General features: G+C 40.1%; 1 protein-coding gene across 4 annotated transcripts; it reads left to right on the top strand.

The window, feature by feature from the left end:
• Nucleotides 1-5,367: 5,367 nt before the first annotated feature.
• Nucleotides 5,368-11,108, top strand: LOC122992815 (ubiquitin carboxyl-terminal hydrolase 37-like). 4 transcript variants are annotated; one of them, XM_044366767.1, is made up of 17 exons: nt 5,368-5,986; nt 6,197-6,255; nt 6,962-7,034; nt 7,144-7,214; nt 7,338-7,419; nt 7,532-7,611; nt 7,722-7,925; nt 8,216-8,293; nt 8,488-8,619; nt 8,731-8,854; nt 8,950-9,101; nt 9,429-9,528; nt 9,619-9,695; nt 9,868-9,976; nt 10,076-10,136; nt 10,339-10,496; nt 10,658-11,108. In XM_044366767.1, the coding sequence occupies exons 1-17, from the start codon at nt 5,957-5,959 to the stop codon at nt 10,661-10,663; spliced, it is 1,596 nt and encodes a 531-aa protein (XP_044222702.1). In that variant the 5' UTR covers nt 5,368-5,956; the 3' UTR covers nt 10,664-11,108. The 4 variants fall into 4 exon arrangements, with proteins under 4 accessions (XP_044222702.1, XP_044222701.1, XP_044222700.1 ...); XM_044366766.1 differs by lacking the exon at nt 5,368-5,986 and adding an exon at nt 5,993-6,104 and having other exon boundaries at nt 7,165-7,214; XM_044366765.1 differs by lacking the exon at nt 5,368-5,986 and adding an exon at nt 5,993-6,104 and having other exon boundaries at nt 7,162-7,214.
• Nucleotides 11,109-15,535: the final 4,427 nt, after the last annotated feature.

Raw genomic sequence — 15,535 nt, 5'->3', positions numbered from 1 at the left:
ACAGTGACACTGCACATCCCTCATCTTCTGCATTATTGATTAATATATTCTTAAATTCTTATTCTTCTTTTTGGTTAAATTATTAATGGCAATTAAACAATAATTGACAAATCATTGAGATACTTACTTTATACTACTTAAACCTTAGATTTTCTCTGTACTAGTAGGCCAACATAGCCAATCCTATGTGAAATTTCTTAATAACCTAAACGTGGGTGTGGGTGGATGTGTTTTAGGGCCACTTACCACAGTTGAATAGGGACAAAATAAATTTTGTTCTTCTATCAGTGAAACTTATTAATATAGACGCACATGTAGTATAGTTCTGTATTACAACCTTTATGTTATATCATGAAATTATGCAAATTGGGCAAACTCATGAAATAAGTCAGAACAAATATAGCTATTTCAGGTGTTGTCTTCCCTTAATCTAATGTGCATAATGCCTTTTATGATGCAAATGGCTCCTGAATCAGATTCTTGACAAGTATCAAGTGACACCTGATGAGAAGGCTAAGATCATTCTTCTCCGACGGCAAATGGCAAAGTCTGTAAGGATCGGAACAGTGGTCGACAAAAACTGGAAGACATGCATCTGTGTGCAGTTCTTCTCACAGTTCGACAAGCTCACAGCCTTGATAGATCTTTACAGAGGGATGTTGAGTCACTTTTCTTTTTTGAGTGGCCTGGTCAGAGTCCTGTTTCTAGTTGAAATTATGTAGTAACTCATGCAACTTTGTCTAATACCACCCTTGGTCTAAATATCTAGAAACATATTCAGCCACTTTTAATCAGGTTCTAATCTGATTTTCAGGTGTGCTTCCAACATTCCAGGTGTTCCTGAAGTTGCAGCATGAGAAGCCCATGCTCCATGTGTTGCATGCTGAGATGGTGCTACTGGTCAGGGAGCTCCTCTCCAAAGCCTGAGGCCATCTCCATGAAGGTGTGAATGATTTGCTGGAGCAAGAGCCACTGCTGCTGTAGCTAGTCCCACAGAGAAAACCCTCAAACGAGCCAAGCTTCAGGCATATGATTTCATTGCCAAAAAGCAGAAAAAGTGAAAAGCACTCTATAGAGACTTTTTTTCTTTTTTTAAGTTGCAGTTGTTATTTAATCCTGGTGCTGTTTGTTTGCTGTTGTTTTTTCTATTAAGTGATAAGAGCCTCACTTGAGACAAAAACATTGTTTTGGTGTTATAATAAAGGGCACTATAGAGACTTTTTTTAAAAAAAAAATTGCACTTATTGTTATTTAATTCTGGTGCTGTTTGTATGGTGTTGTTATAAGTGTTATAAGTGATAAGACGCTCCCTTGAGACAAAAACATTGTTTTGATGTTATAATAATAAAAAAACATATGTACTGAAAAGTTATGTAGATTGTTGATTATTTGAAAGAGTAAAAAGTGAGACAAGCTTTGCAAAAAAGAAAAAGTATTTTTGTAAAATTTTGTAAAGACTCCTAAGAGCAATCTGGTCTGCATCAGAAAGCGATGGGAGGTTAAGGTTTTCTAGGAAGTTATGTATATAGTCCATGCTCAAAGTGGACTCAGAGGTATAGAGCTTTTTGTAAAAGTTCTCAGTAAGAGCCTTAGTCTCATAATGGTTCTTCCCTGAACCATCTTTTATTGAAGAGATTGGATTTTATTCCTGTCTACCTGCTGCTAGACGTGTAAGCAGTTGCCCAGGTTTGTCCCCCATTTCAAATAGTCTATGTTTGGCATAGAAAATGCTGGCCAATCGTGTGACGTCTCTTTTAACAAGAAAGGCCTTAGATGAATTACCCTTTACCTTTTCATGTTCTAATAATTGTTTTTCTAAGCTGATTTGAGTCTTTAAGGCCCCACTAGCTACAAGATAAGGATTATATGATGCACTAAAGAAATATGACAAAATTAAGGATGTTTTCCTCCCTTCTGTAACTAGCAGCCAATGAGATGCGTTCAGTGTTAGCTAAATTAATCTAAGTTCCTAGTGTCAAATTGATCTGCATTAAGTTCACTATAGTCAGCAGTGATGTTGTCACTGTGTTTGTGTTATTAATGTCAGACATTAAAGTAACGTCTAATGTACAATTACATTTACAGTAAGCATACATATTTCCTTTCTTTGTATTTTATGTGTTATGTTTGCTCAACAGGTGAATATGTGTATAAGGACAGTGAATGCAGCTACATTTACATGAATTACTAAATGTCATTATACGTTTAGGAAAATAGTTAAGTTCAAGCACTTCTGTCAATATTTTTGGAGGGAGGGAGGGAAGGGAGGAAGGAATATTAACTGTTAAAATGTTTTATAAACCAGTGTCTAATGTACCTTATCTAAAGCTTATGTCATCCAGCAGTGTTTGAACCAACCTCAGTCATGGGTTTGTTTTAAATACATAAATTTTAATATCCCTTTAACAGTGTTGCAAAAGTAGTAATTCCATGCATATATTATTTAATTATTTGCAAAAACCACCTTTTATGAATCTGTCCCTGCTCCTCTAACATCCTCTGCAAATCCCTGGGTAGTCCAAACAAACTGAAAATGAAGTGCCAGATGGCAGACTTGGTGTTGGTTGAGTATTTTAAGCTTATGTGTGAACTGGCCAACCTTGACAGTGTTTGTGTCATCTGCTTGTGTCCTGCAGGATCAATACCAACACTGTCTGAGTCTACACTCGTCCTCTGAAAAGAAGAGGTTCATTACTCTACTTTTACCATCACATGTTTACACAAACATGGACTCACACACAAGACTCCCACTGAGCCACCAGAAGGGCACCATCTAATACAGAGTATGATTGACAAGTGATATTTGGGAAGGCGAGCCAGGGGAGAAGGGCACTGCAGTCACTATCCAGGAAGAGAGACAGTGAATCACAAACACACCACACACCAACACTGAGACCCACTGCAGCATGTACACACTCATATGCATGACCAGGAATACAGGGATGAAAATATTTTTTGACCTGACCCTCAGGTTTATGAATCTCCTCTTTTTTTCCAAATTGAAAACTACATGCTGTTCAAGCTAAAATGTGACTGCAGTAATGTGGAATATTTACATACACCTAATAAAACATTCATACATGACAGCATCATACTAAATCAAGCGGCAACTACCACAGCTTGAGGCTGAAGGCAATGCGGAAATACCTTAAAGTGCAATACTGCTGACGGCCACATGATGCTCCAACCGACTCCCATTCAAAAATCCTCAACTTCTCTCCAGAAACACTAAGTCAGTCATTTCTTTCAATGAGCACTAATTTGGAAATGATTGCTCCCTTAATAAGATTTGAAAACTTATAGTAGCTTTGATGTCTGCCATGTAGGCATTGATTGACAGCTGTGATTGACAGTTGGCTCACCTGGATCAAATTCTGATACTGAAATGAGTCATTTCGAAGGGGTTGTGATGCTCAAAAAAAAGTATCCGCTGATTTACAGATGTCTCTTTCACAGTGTAAGTATATGGGAAAAAATATTTTTGGGCCCAGTAGTATCACGTGAATTACACAGTTTGGCCACTATGTCAAATTGGCTTCAAAGCCTGGTGCTGTTCCTGGGGGCTTGCTTCAAACTGGTTCCAATGCAAACCAGTGGGTGACGTCACACCTTGCTATGTCTTATACTTGTAATTATACTTGTGCTATGATTGACTATATGTCCCTCTTGGATAGAGAACATTCCAGTACTTTGAAAGAATGATTTGATATTGAGTAGGGTTTGTTGCATTTTATAGAGATATACAGTGCTGCTTGAAAGTTTGTGAACCCTTTAGAATATGCTCTATTTCTGCACAGATATGACCTGAAACGTGATCACATTTCCATTGAAGTCCCAAAACTAGATAAAGAGGCATCAGTTACACAAATGAGACAAAAACCTTACATTTGTTCATTTATTTATTGAGGAAAATGATTCAGTGTTACATATTTGTGCATGGAAAAGTATGTGAACCTCTAGGATTATCAATTTACTTGAAGGGGAAATTAGAGTCGGGTGTTTCAATCAATGGGATGACAATCAAGTGTGAATCTGAGAGGCCCTGTCTTATTTAAAGAAATAGAATCTGGGTCCTCACTATCAAAGTATGAGTTTTATGCTCATGGCTCAAACAAAGGATATTTCTGAGGACCTTAGAAGAAGAGTTGTTGATGCTTAGCAGGCTAGAAAAGGTTACAACCTCCACCAGTCAACTGTCAGGCAGATTGTATATAAATTGAAGACATCCAACACCATTGTTACCCGGCCTAGGAGTGGTCGAACAACAAAAATCACACCAAGAGCAGGTGTGTAATACTCCGGGAGGACTCAATAAACCCCAGGGTAACGTCTAGGAAACTAACGGCCGCTCTTTCAGTGGCTACAATCAATGTTCATGAGTCCACCATCAGGAGAACATTGAATATCAGTGGTGTGCATGGCAGAGTTGCAATGAAAAAAACACTTCTCCAGAAAGAACATTGTTGCCATCTGCGGTTCGCTCAAGACCACATGGATCAGCCAGAAGGCGATTGGAACAATGTTCTGTGGATGGATTAGACCAAAATTGAACTTTTTGGCTTAAATGAGAAGCATTATGTTTGGCAATGAGCAAACACTGCATTCCAGGATAAGAACCTTATCCCATCTGTGAAACATGGTGGTGGTAGTATCATGGTTTGGGCTGCTTTGATGCCTCTGAACCAGGACAGCTTGCAATCATTGAAGGAACTATGAGTTCTGAGTTGTACCAGCACATTCTACAGGAAAATGTCAAAAAAAATGTCATCTGTCTGTGCTCAACAGAAAGTGGGTCATGCAGTAAGACAACAATCCTAAACACACGAGTTGTTCTACCAAACAATGGCTAGAGCAGAAGAAAGTTAATGTTTTGGAATGGCCAAGTCAAAGTCCTGACCTTAATCCTATAGAAATGCTGTGGAAGGACCTGAAGCAGTTCATGCAAAGAAGCCCACAAGCATCCCTGAGTTGAGACTTATTCTATAATGATATACCGATTTATGTGAAAAATCATTCAAACTTCAAAGATAAAACTTCATCATTTATGTTATGCCACTGTTAGTGTTTTTTAGGTCAGTGTGTCATGAGTGACAATAAACAAGATGATAAGAATTGTTGCCAGTGTTATTTTCAAATGAGCTCATTTTATATCTATGTAACCACTCTGTTTGAGTGGTTAGAGTGAGTTTTTGAGGTGAGATTTACTGTTTGGCTGAGATTCATGTTGGTAATGCACACTGTATGAAAAGTTTTGAAAAAGTGGTTTCGGTATTAATTGGTGCTTGTTAGCAACTGAAAAAACTGTAATACAAACTACAACTACAGTGCCCAGCTGTAGAAAATGAAACTGTAATTTGTGAGCTGTTTTCAAAGACTTGAATCTTCAGTAGGAGACTTTCTGAGACAGAAAGTATGGAGAGATGGATGAACACACTATTGGTTTTGGTCTTTTAATGGGATTTGTTGACAGTAAAGAGAACATAAAACAGTGCCAGCCTTTTAAAGAACACACTAACCAACAGTGACTGATCTCAGCCATCAGCTCAGGATCAGATATTATTAGTGATCTATGATAATAATTGACAGTAAATACATTCTATTAAGTTCATTTACATATATATTCATTTATAAATTCAGGTTTGTCTGCTTGTTGAACATTTGTTGACACTTTGCTTATGCTTTGTGAGGCAGTCAAGACTAAAATACTGTATCTACTGTTAGTAGCAATGACTATATATGATTTTAATCATGTACACTGTCTGTATTCTATAATGTACAGTATTGGATGGACAGCAGTGTCTGTGTCATAGAGACTGACATTCTAGAACTGTCATGTCATGATGCAACAAAGGACATTCTGATTCAGCTCAGCAGATTTTGACTTAAGATCCTGAAACAGTACAGAGCAGCTGGTTAACATTTTACTCACGTTGTATCTACGGAAAGATCTGCAACCATGTTTAAAATGCCTCGCTGTCTACGAAAGGTTAGTTTTACAAATGTTACACACTTTCTGTACTTTCCACCTTGTTTATGTCAACTTGGAAGTCAGAAATAGTGCTATTTCTCTGACTTTCTTCAACAAGACTTTTATAGATAGCAGGGTCTGTGAACACAGCTTATATCTGCTATGAAGACACATGATTTTTCTTTCAATTAACAATTAATTTGCTACATTTTTCTTTATCCTGAACAGAAAAATAAAGTGTCAGTTGTGGAAGATGAGAGCCAGCTGTGCTCCATCTCTAGTGCGAGGTAAGAAAAGTTCACCTGCACACAGTGAACTGAGTGAGCAGAAAAATAGAAACACCTGTACCATGAGATGCAGACTGTAGTGATGTTGTAGTGGACTACAGTATATTGAAAGGTGTTTCTGATATTTAGTCAACTTCTCTTAAATGTATGGAGTCAGAAACTTCCATCATGATGTACTCCAACACATCAACACTAACTACAGCCTCCAGAGTGAGCACAGAGTTGAATCATCAGGATTTATTACAAGTGTTACAGGGTTTCTACTTTTTCTATATTTGTAATGGTCCCCTGCGTCACACACTAACTTGTCATTTGCTTACAAAGACTTGACTTGCACTTAAAACCAGCTCTGGTTTACACCTGCTACTAACAATTATGTTCATTATGAATGATTTTTTCTATGAATCTATTAATTCTAGTCTACAAGTTCCAAGTTGACATCTACAAATGTCAAAAGATATTCAGTAAACAAGGACATAAACCAGAGAAAGGCAGCAAATCCTCACATTTATGAAGCTGGAACCAGGAAATGTTTGAGATTTTTGCTTCATAAATGACTGAAAGTTGAATAAATGAGTCAAATGACACTATTCTGTTATTTGCTGTATTGACTATGGAGAGTGATCAGTCCATTCAAACAATGCTGTCAAATGATTGTAAACATGAGTTGATGGTGAAAAGTCAAAGTGTGTTTGTGTTTTATCAGCAGTCAGAAGTCCTCTGTGGAGAAGCCACCAGGAAGGACTCCTTGGCTGCACAGACTGTTCGGTCGACCTGTGGTATGTTTGACAGGAAGTGCTTCACATTCACCTGATTTGAGCAGTTTGTAAACTCTCTATTTGGTATTTAGCCACAAAAGATGTCAGACATACTTTATTCTTATGATAGTTTTTGTTGTCACGTCAGAAGAGCGAAAGGGAAAGAGAGGAAAGGGGACAACGCTCCGGCCACCAACAGAGGTAAAAACATCATTCCTCCTCCCACTAGCAGAGCTGACAGTGTCTGTACTAAGAGTCAGGAAATGATTTATCCACAGTTCAAACTAAGTCAGCAGTAGATTAACCAGCTGTGTTTGTCAGCAGAGTCACCTCCTCAGACGCTCCAGCCAACCAACAACCAGAGAAGAAGACTCGCTGGAGGTGCCGAGTCTTCGACTGCTGCAGAGTAAGTTTCACTGCTTCACATCAATCACACAGTCACCAGTCTGGACTAGTAAAGGATTCAAAAGTGTGTCTCTGTGTTACTGAACTGTGAGAGTCTTTGTTTCCTCCAACAGAGAAATCGACGAGTCGCTCCGGCTGCCGACGACCAGGGAGACGACGGAGAGCAGAGAATCCCTCAGAAACCTCAGAGGAGGTAACGAGACTCTTTTCACATCACTGACAGTGTTTGTCAGGAAGAAAGAAAGTCAAGCAAAAACAAAGTCTGCTACAGAATTACAGCCTGTCTCTCCCTCCATGTTGCAGCCCTGTCAAAGCTACAGATGGGACTCTCACTGCTGATGAGGTTGATGAGGTGGTGGAGTTTGATGCTCTCACCGAGGAAGAGGAGGAAGCTGTGACGAAGACAGAGAAGAAAGCAGCCAACAGAAAACATGAGCTGCACAGACTCACATCTTTCCTCCTCTCTGGGTATCGGACACTGACCAACCAGGACTCGTCCTCCAACAGGTCACTGTCACATGTTCATAGTTCACATTCAAAAGCACAAAAATATCAAAAGCTGCCATCTGATGTCTGATCAGATTTGTTGACTTATTCTTTGATCAGATAGTTCCTGATTGTAATCAACATTTTCTCACTTTTTCACATGAAAAGCTCTTCAGACAACATCTGGTCTCTTTAGTGTGGCAGTACTGCAGCATCAGCATCAGCTCTGTCAACACATGTGTGATCGTTACATCACTTTTACATGAAAACATTGACTGTATGTTTATGTGTGTGTTTCTCTCTTCTTGTAGTGCCAAAACACATCACGTCCGTCATGGTGATGTCATGACCTCCCAGAGACTCAGAGGTCAGCAGGTCGACTGGTTTGGGTGAGTAAATCTGTTTCACAACACAAATATTTAACAGAAGGTTTGTTGTTGCTCTGTCACATCTCTAAACTAACAAATGGATCTGTAACAGAACATAAATCCATCAAAGCAAAGTGAAATCTAACTAGTGAGAGAAAAGCAGCTGCAGTTAGTGATGTTGATGTGTGTGCTGACGAGTTGTGTTTGTGTGTCAGGTTTCCCAATCCAGCTCAGATCTGCTATATGAACTCCAGCCTTCAGAGCCTGTTCACGCTGAAGGACTTCATCACAGACATCATGTGCCAGGTGGAGGTGTGGGGTTCAGTGCCTCAGGCTGAACTGATCAGGTACAGCAGCCACACACACACACACACACACACACACACACACACACATACACATTGAACTGAAATAACAGCAGAAGCTCTCCTCTCTTATTTTTTCTTCACCCTCTGCAGAAGACTCATGAACATCGCGTTGCTTCACCGCTCCGTCGACGTCCGTGACAAACTCCAGGCCCTCTTTATGTTCAAGAGCGCCCTCTCTGTCCAGGCTCAGGAGTTCCAGGATTTCAACCAGAAAGTGAGTCAGCTGCTTTGATTGTTTCTGTTGTTTCACCTCCTCCTGATAGTTCCTCCTCTGTGCATCAAACCCTGTGTGTGTCTCTGTGTGTTCAGGATGCTCATGAGTTGCTGACAACTCTCCTGGATCAGATGAGGAGTTTGTCGCCAGCGCTGCAGGAAGCAGCTGCCCGCGTGGGAAGACGCTACAGGTGCCCCGTTGAAGACCACTTTGAGTTCCAGATGAAGAACACAAGGATCTGCAAGAGGTAAAAGAAGACAGAGAAACACATCACACACAATCACAGCTCAACACACTTGTCTCTTCATACAGCTTTTTTATGTATATATGCCATATGTCATATCACATATCTTCAGTGAAACAGCAAAACACCTTTCTCCCATTTTCCTTCTTTTCCCCATAAATACAAAACATTGTCAAAAGTTTCCACATTAAGTCTTAATGTTAAATCAGGATGCCACAGAGATTTTGAACCTTCTTTAACCTTCCAGCTGTGCTACTAAATCCCTACAACAGGACGCCTCATCATGACCTCTGCAGCTGTCATTTGATGTTCTGTCCCTTGAATGTGCAGGTGTGGAGCCCGGACTACCAGAGAAGAGGACTTCAACAACCTGTCTCTGGACCTGGTGCCTGGAGCTTCAGTCCAGCAGATGCTCCAGGATTACCTGAAGGTAAGATCCACCTGTCCTCCTTCAGTGACATCATCCTTGCTGTTTTAGTATGCAGTATGTCACTGACAGCATGTTGTCTCTGTTGTTCAGGAGACAGACTTGGACTTCAGGTGTGACTGCGGTGCCAACACATCTGGCCAGCAGTCCACCTTTGTGAACCTTCCCAAGTGAGTGACATCACATCCAACTGTGGTCCACTGACCTTAAAGGACCTGCTGAACTACACACACACACACACACACACACACACACACACACACACACACACACACTTTACTTCTCCTTTATCTCCTGGTTCTCATGTCTTTTCTTCTTCTTGTGTTTACTTCCTGTCTACAGGGTGCTGATGCTTCATCTGAAACGTTTCAGCTTCACTCCGTTCCTGCAGCTGGAGAAGCTTCGATACCCAGTGGAGCTGTTCAGAGAGCTGCTGGTGACCTCCAGCCAGGTAAGAAACAACTCACCTGAGTCCAAATACAAAGTAAACATGTGGTCTGTGTGTACTGGTGTTTTATATGTGTGTGTTGTTGACTGTGTTCCTCCTCAGGCTGATGGTTGGTACAGTCTGGTGAGCGTCATCAGCCATTTAGGCTCTGGAGGGGAACAAGGTAAGATGATGACACGCTGACATCACACTGTCACCTTCTGTGGTTCATCTATCAGCTTCTCAGACTCATTATTTGAGCATTTTTGTTAAACCATTTTTTGAACTGAAATGAATCATACACAAGTCAGCTGTAGAGATCAGTTGACCTTCGTAACCTGTGCAAGTTAAGACACCTGATCTAACAGTGACTCCTCTCCTGTTAGGACACTACATAAGTGACGGAGTGCACCCAGATGTGGAGCTGGATGACCTCGCTGACCGCTGGCTCATTTATAACGATTCAGAGGTCACAGAGACAAAGGGGGCCTCTGTCTGTGAGCGGCGGCAGCGAGATGCCTACATCCTTTTCTACCAAAGACGGGTAAGATGACAAAAGTGTCTCTTCCTGAAGTCAAAGTGACTCTGATGTTGTTTGATTTGAACTGTTTCTCCAGACAGTGAGCCCACACACACGTTGTTGTTCACAGGGATTGTCTAATCCACCCACTCTGTATGACTGCAAGTGTTTTTCTCTGTTCTCAGATGTAGAGCAGTGTGGAGATGGGGGACTGTGTGGCACTCTGCTGAAGATGATGCAGTGGAGGCGAGCGACCACGGGAACTGGACATCACAGGTAAGTGTGTTCTTCTCTTTTGTCTTTCTGCAGGTGGTGAAGGAGAAGACGGAGGTTCAGGTCGGACCTGCAGCTCGTATCGTGGTCTGAAGCAGCAGGAGGACCCCCAGCCCTCAGGAGGAGGGGCTTCTTCCAGAGAGCCTGGTTCCTCCCGAGGTTTCTCCACGTTAGAGGGAGTTTTTCCTCGCCACTGTCGCCACACAACTCGTCTCCTACATACATCATTCTAATGCGGCTCTGGATTGGACTGTTACTGTCAGACATGGAGATGAGTTGCTCTGAATCAACGTGGCTTGCTCTCTGGGAACGACCAGCTGTAAATAAAAAGAAATAAATAAATAACTTGAGAATTAAGAAGGATTTGATCCTGCTCTTTATTTGTGTATTTTACTCTCAGTGTTATTGAGTCTTTATGCTTGAAATGGACCTCAGTGATCAAGAAGTCTCATCATTGTCCACAACAGCAAACACTGAGTGTTACGTTCAATAAGTATAGAAACAAAGAAAGAGAAGACAGATCTTCAATAGATGTTCATACTGTTGAATTGTTTTGCCTAATATGTTTTGAAGGAAATGTAATTGCTGGTTTTGTTGACATTTTTTCCTTCCTGTCCACAAAGTGTTAGACTCTTGTAGAGGAGACAGACAACTAACCATCATGTCAAATCAATTCAATTCATATTTATACTGAATTATTGCCCAAAGACAGAGATGCATCACATGTGAGGATGGAGGAGTTTAATTCACCAAAGCAGACGTCCTGGCTCACTCCAGCCTCATTTTGAGGAGACAACAGTTACTCACCAGGTGCATCGTCTCAACTGTCAAACGTGTTAAATAAGTCAGTTTTAAAAGGAAAACACCTGATAACTGCTACTCTGATACTGATTATGGATCTACAGCTGTCAGGCCTATAGAATGAGACTGATTAAAATCTGTTTATTACCAACAGAACAGAATGGACGTGAGGGAGAAACCAGCTATAAAGCCTCATTAGTTTGTGAGAGAGCACAGGTAAAGTATAAGTGATGTCCTGTCCAGGCTCAGCTGATATTATGGCAGTAATAACAACAGCAGGACTGTAGCTGTATACGTTTCCTCAATGAACCAAGATGCACTTGGAATGGAAAGTTAGAAAAAGCTTTTTGGTTTATGAAGAAATCATAAAGAATGTTACAGTGTTTTAATCATTCATTTATGACTCAAATTCTACACACATAATATTTTTATTTTATGAGTAAATATGATGATGTAAGAGCTTCACAGTTTATATGATTAATCTACAGTATTATAATCATACAATATTATTTTGGAAATCAAATCTGGCTCCAACAATTCAAGACTGGAAGTCTACAGTGGGAGACTGTTCAAAGATATTCAGTATCAGGCAGTTCCTGAAAGTCTACGGTCAGATTATGGAAGCGCTTTGTCTATTAGGACACAGTAAACTCGGCAGCCACACATTTCTCTGTTCTGTATTTCTCTGTTTTGTGTCTTCAGGCTAGGCTAACCCATTGTTGCTAACTTTGGAGCTAACCTCCTTGACTTTTCCAGCATTTGGGGAGACAACAGACGTGACTTTTTAGCATTTATTAACTGACACACTGTAGTCTGTGCTGTACATTTACTGCCAGACTGACAACTTACTACTAACCTTTTCCTCTGCTCCGCCTGCATCAACCGTCACTTCTCTGCCCCTCGCTCTTTCCCACTCGCTCAACGGCGTTACGCTACCAGTAGTTTCCCAGGCAACGACAGAGGTTGACTCACGTACCGGAACAGAGCTGCACAGACTCCCAAACGCTATTGATTAACAGATGAATGGATATTCATTCGGATATCAAATATTAAAAAATACTTTTTTGGCCTGGCGGGGGTTCTCGTTGTGTCATTATGGAGAAACAATGATTCAGTAAACGTTCAGTAAACGTTGAGTACAGTCAGACCCAGCAGTCTCCATTAGGTTGGGCGAGTTCAAACTTGTGAAAACGGGGGTGTATTCAAAACACCCCCGTTTTCACAGGTAATTTGTTAGTCTGTTCCTCCCGCCGCAGGACATAATGGATTAATCCTGGAAAGCTATTGATGTAGCACTTTTCTCCTTATGAAAATAACACGGAGATTATTCGACCAATGAGAATTTAGTTAGACGAGAGCATATCGACCAACTAATCGACCAGTCGACCAGCAGACTACAGCCCTATTGTCTATATTGTTTGTTTGTTTCTGCTTGTGTTTTTGCAGTGATGTGGAGGATGTTTGTGTTGGTAAATAATAAAACACAATTCTAACATTGCAGTAAAGCTGTTTTCACAGGACAGTCCAGTCCAGCTGTTCCTTTTACTGTCCCGTCAGATCAGCTGATCAGTCAATAAAGACATTCCAATCAAAAGTGTTTTGCCATCTGGAAAAAAAACTTCCTCACACAAGAAGCAATACTCCAAACAGCATTGACACTGAGGGAGGAGAGGAGGCGAGTTTGCTGGAGGACAAAGATTCAAACATCATGATTAGAAGGCATGTGGTGCCGTTTACCCAATGTGAAGGACAGAAGATGTTATCTACTACTGGAAAACTGTAAAAAGGATGTTGAAGAATCAGACTGCTGGGCAGAAGTAAAGGTGCTATTTATAATCAAAAATATTAATAAGAGAGAGGCAAAAATAAACTCATAATAAAACATAGTGTAAGTAGGTTTACAAAGAAGACAGGAAAAGATGGATGTACAGTACATTCTGCAGAACACATGGAGGAAATGAAGTCTGACAGCAGGAAGAGCATGAAGAGAGGAGAGCAAGGAACTAACTCAGCTTAATCTTGCTCACCTACTACTGAGGGAAACAAAGTGCATAATGTGCTTAGAAAGCAAAGACAGCGTGTGTAGAGGAAAGTGGGAATAAGTCGGAACAGATGAGATCAAAGCAGGAAGCAGAAAGGTAGAGATTTAGAGGGATATACTGTAGAAGGGGAGAGAGGACAGACAGACAGACAGACAGAGGTCGGGAGAGGTGACTGAAAAAGGGGGATAATGAGGACAAAGATGGGGATGGAGGAAGAGAAAAAGAGGGATGAGGTGACTCAGAGAGAGAGAGAGGTTTCAATAACATTTACTGTTCAGTTTTCATGACAAGCATGAAAGTCTTAAAGCTCTCGTAGCTTTCTTTCCTTATCTGTCACTTTGTTCACTCTGTCTTAAAATGAGTTGTAAATAATAAATAAATCAATGAATAAAAGGGGTTTTCTTTTGTCTACATGTAAAATACAACTGGTCACTCATATTCTCACCATCTGAGCTTTGTATCCTCATAGATTTGGTTTTAGGGCAAAATTACTCAGTGCTCTCATTGACCTCATTTCTAGCAGCAGCAGGCAGCTGTTTTCAGCAAACACGCTCTGATAAACCCACTGTACACTACCTGCTAAGGCTGAACCAGTAATGGTAGTCATAGTCGTACAGTCCCATGAGGTACAGCAACACATGGAGACAAACTGACAATAGATGCCAAGAAACATGAAGTAACACACACAGTAGAGAAGCTAGAAACAGACAGGAAATCATCATTGCTTAAATTGCATAAATTTAGTGTGGATGTCAGAATCAGTTAAAACAAACATCTTCTGTGTACCTGCTCCCTTATTTTGCATGGTGATTACAGCTAATCACACAATACACTTTGTTTTATTTAAATGCGTCTTAGACCTTCACTTGCTTATTTGCTGCATAATATTCGCGTTCTGTCTTAAAGTACTCATGACAAAAACAACAGTTCGAAAAAATATATTGACGTGCAAATCTCACAAAAAAAGGTTGTGTAAAGGTTGCAGTAATAGTAACAGAATTTAATATATAGATTCATATGCATGGACACGAATTTTCCACTTTTTTCCTGACACTCAGCATGACTTTCAAACTCGGGATGCCGTGTGTTCGCGCCCGAGACTCGTACTTAAATGAGCAAATTTTGATTGTGCGATTGTTTGTGTAGAGAAAGAGAAAATAAAATGTAAAGCAAAACTGTACATGTAATTATTTCATATATATATATATATATGTATATATATATATATATATATATATATATATATATATATATATATATATATATATATATAAGTGGCGGCTGGTGACTCAAAACATTGGGGAGGACAGGAGGAAAACCAACATGCAATTTTACAACAAACTGCATCATACTATATCATTGTCCCACCTGATGAAATCAGAGGGGTGGGGTTAATTGCCAATAAAACAATTTGCTTTCAAAAACAAAAACCCCTGAGTGGTGAAAAGGCTGCTTCTTTAAAGACATTTAGCATATACATGTTGTTTCTAAACAAAGAAGTGCTCATTTTAGCCGTGGAGTGGTTCAGATCTGTCATTTTACCAACAAAGTGAAATTCAAATTTACAGTAGCCTATCATTCTTTGTTGACAACAACAGACAACATATCACATGATTTACACGTGTTTCTTGTGTATTTTCTTAGTATACAGAAATATATAAAGTAGCACAAAGCTTATAATGTGATACAGGAACAGATCAGTGCTGAACACTAAAAACATTCACAGATCTAAAAGTGTAGGTTCACATCAGAAAGTGTGTGTGAACGACATACAAAATATAGTCTACAAAGCTGACATGTTAACACTAGGAGTGCAACGGATCACAAAACTCACGGTTCGGATCGTATCACGGATTTGAGTCACGGATCGGATCATTTTTAGGATCAGCGAAAAAAAGGGGGAGACTAATAAAACTTTGTTTTCTATTTATTCTGTAACACACTTAC

Source organism: Thunnus albacares, chromosome 11 (assembly GCF_914725855.1).
Source record: "Thunnus albacares chromosome 11, fThuAlb1.1, whole genome shotgun sequence".
Lineage (NCBI taxonomy): Eukaryota > Metazoa > Chordata > Actinopteri > Scombriformes > Scombridae > Thunnus > Thunnus albacares.
The sequence above is the reverse complement of the archived record's forward strand: the minus strand, read 5'-3'. Positions and strand labels throughout refer to the sequence as shown.

Coding starts and splice junctions, on each gene's coding strand:
- LOC122992815 (XM_044366764.1), top strand. CDS start 6,000: ATGTTACACACTTTCTGTACTTTCCACCTTGTTTATGTCAACTTGGAA. Junction 8,855..8,949: donor TCCAGGATTTCAACCAGAAA/GTGAGTCAGCTG, acceptor CTGTGTGTTCAG/GATGCTCATGAGTTGCTGAC. Junction 9,529..9,618: donor TGCTCCAGGATTACCTGAAG/GTAAGATCCACC, acceptor TCTGTTGTTCAG/GAGACAGACTTGGACTTCAG.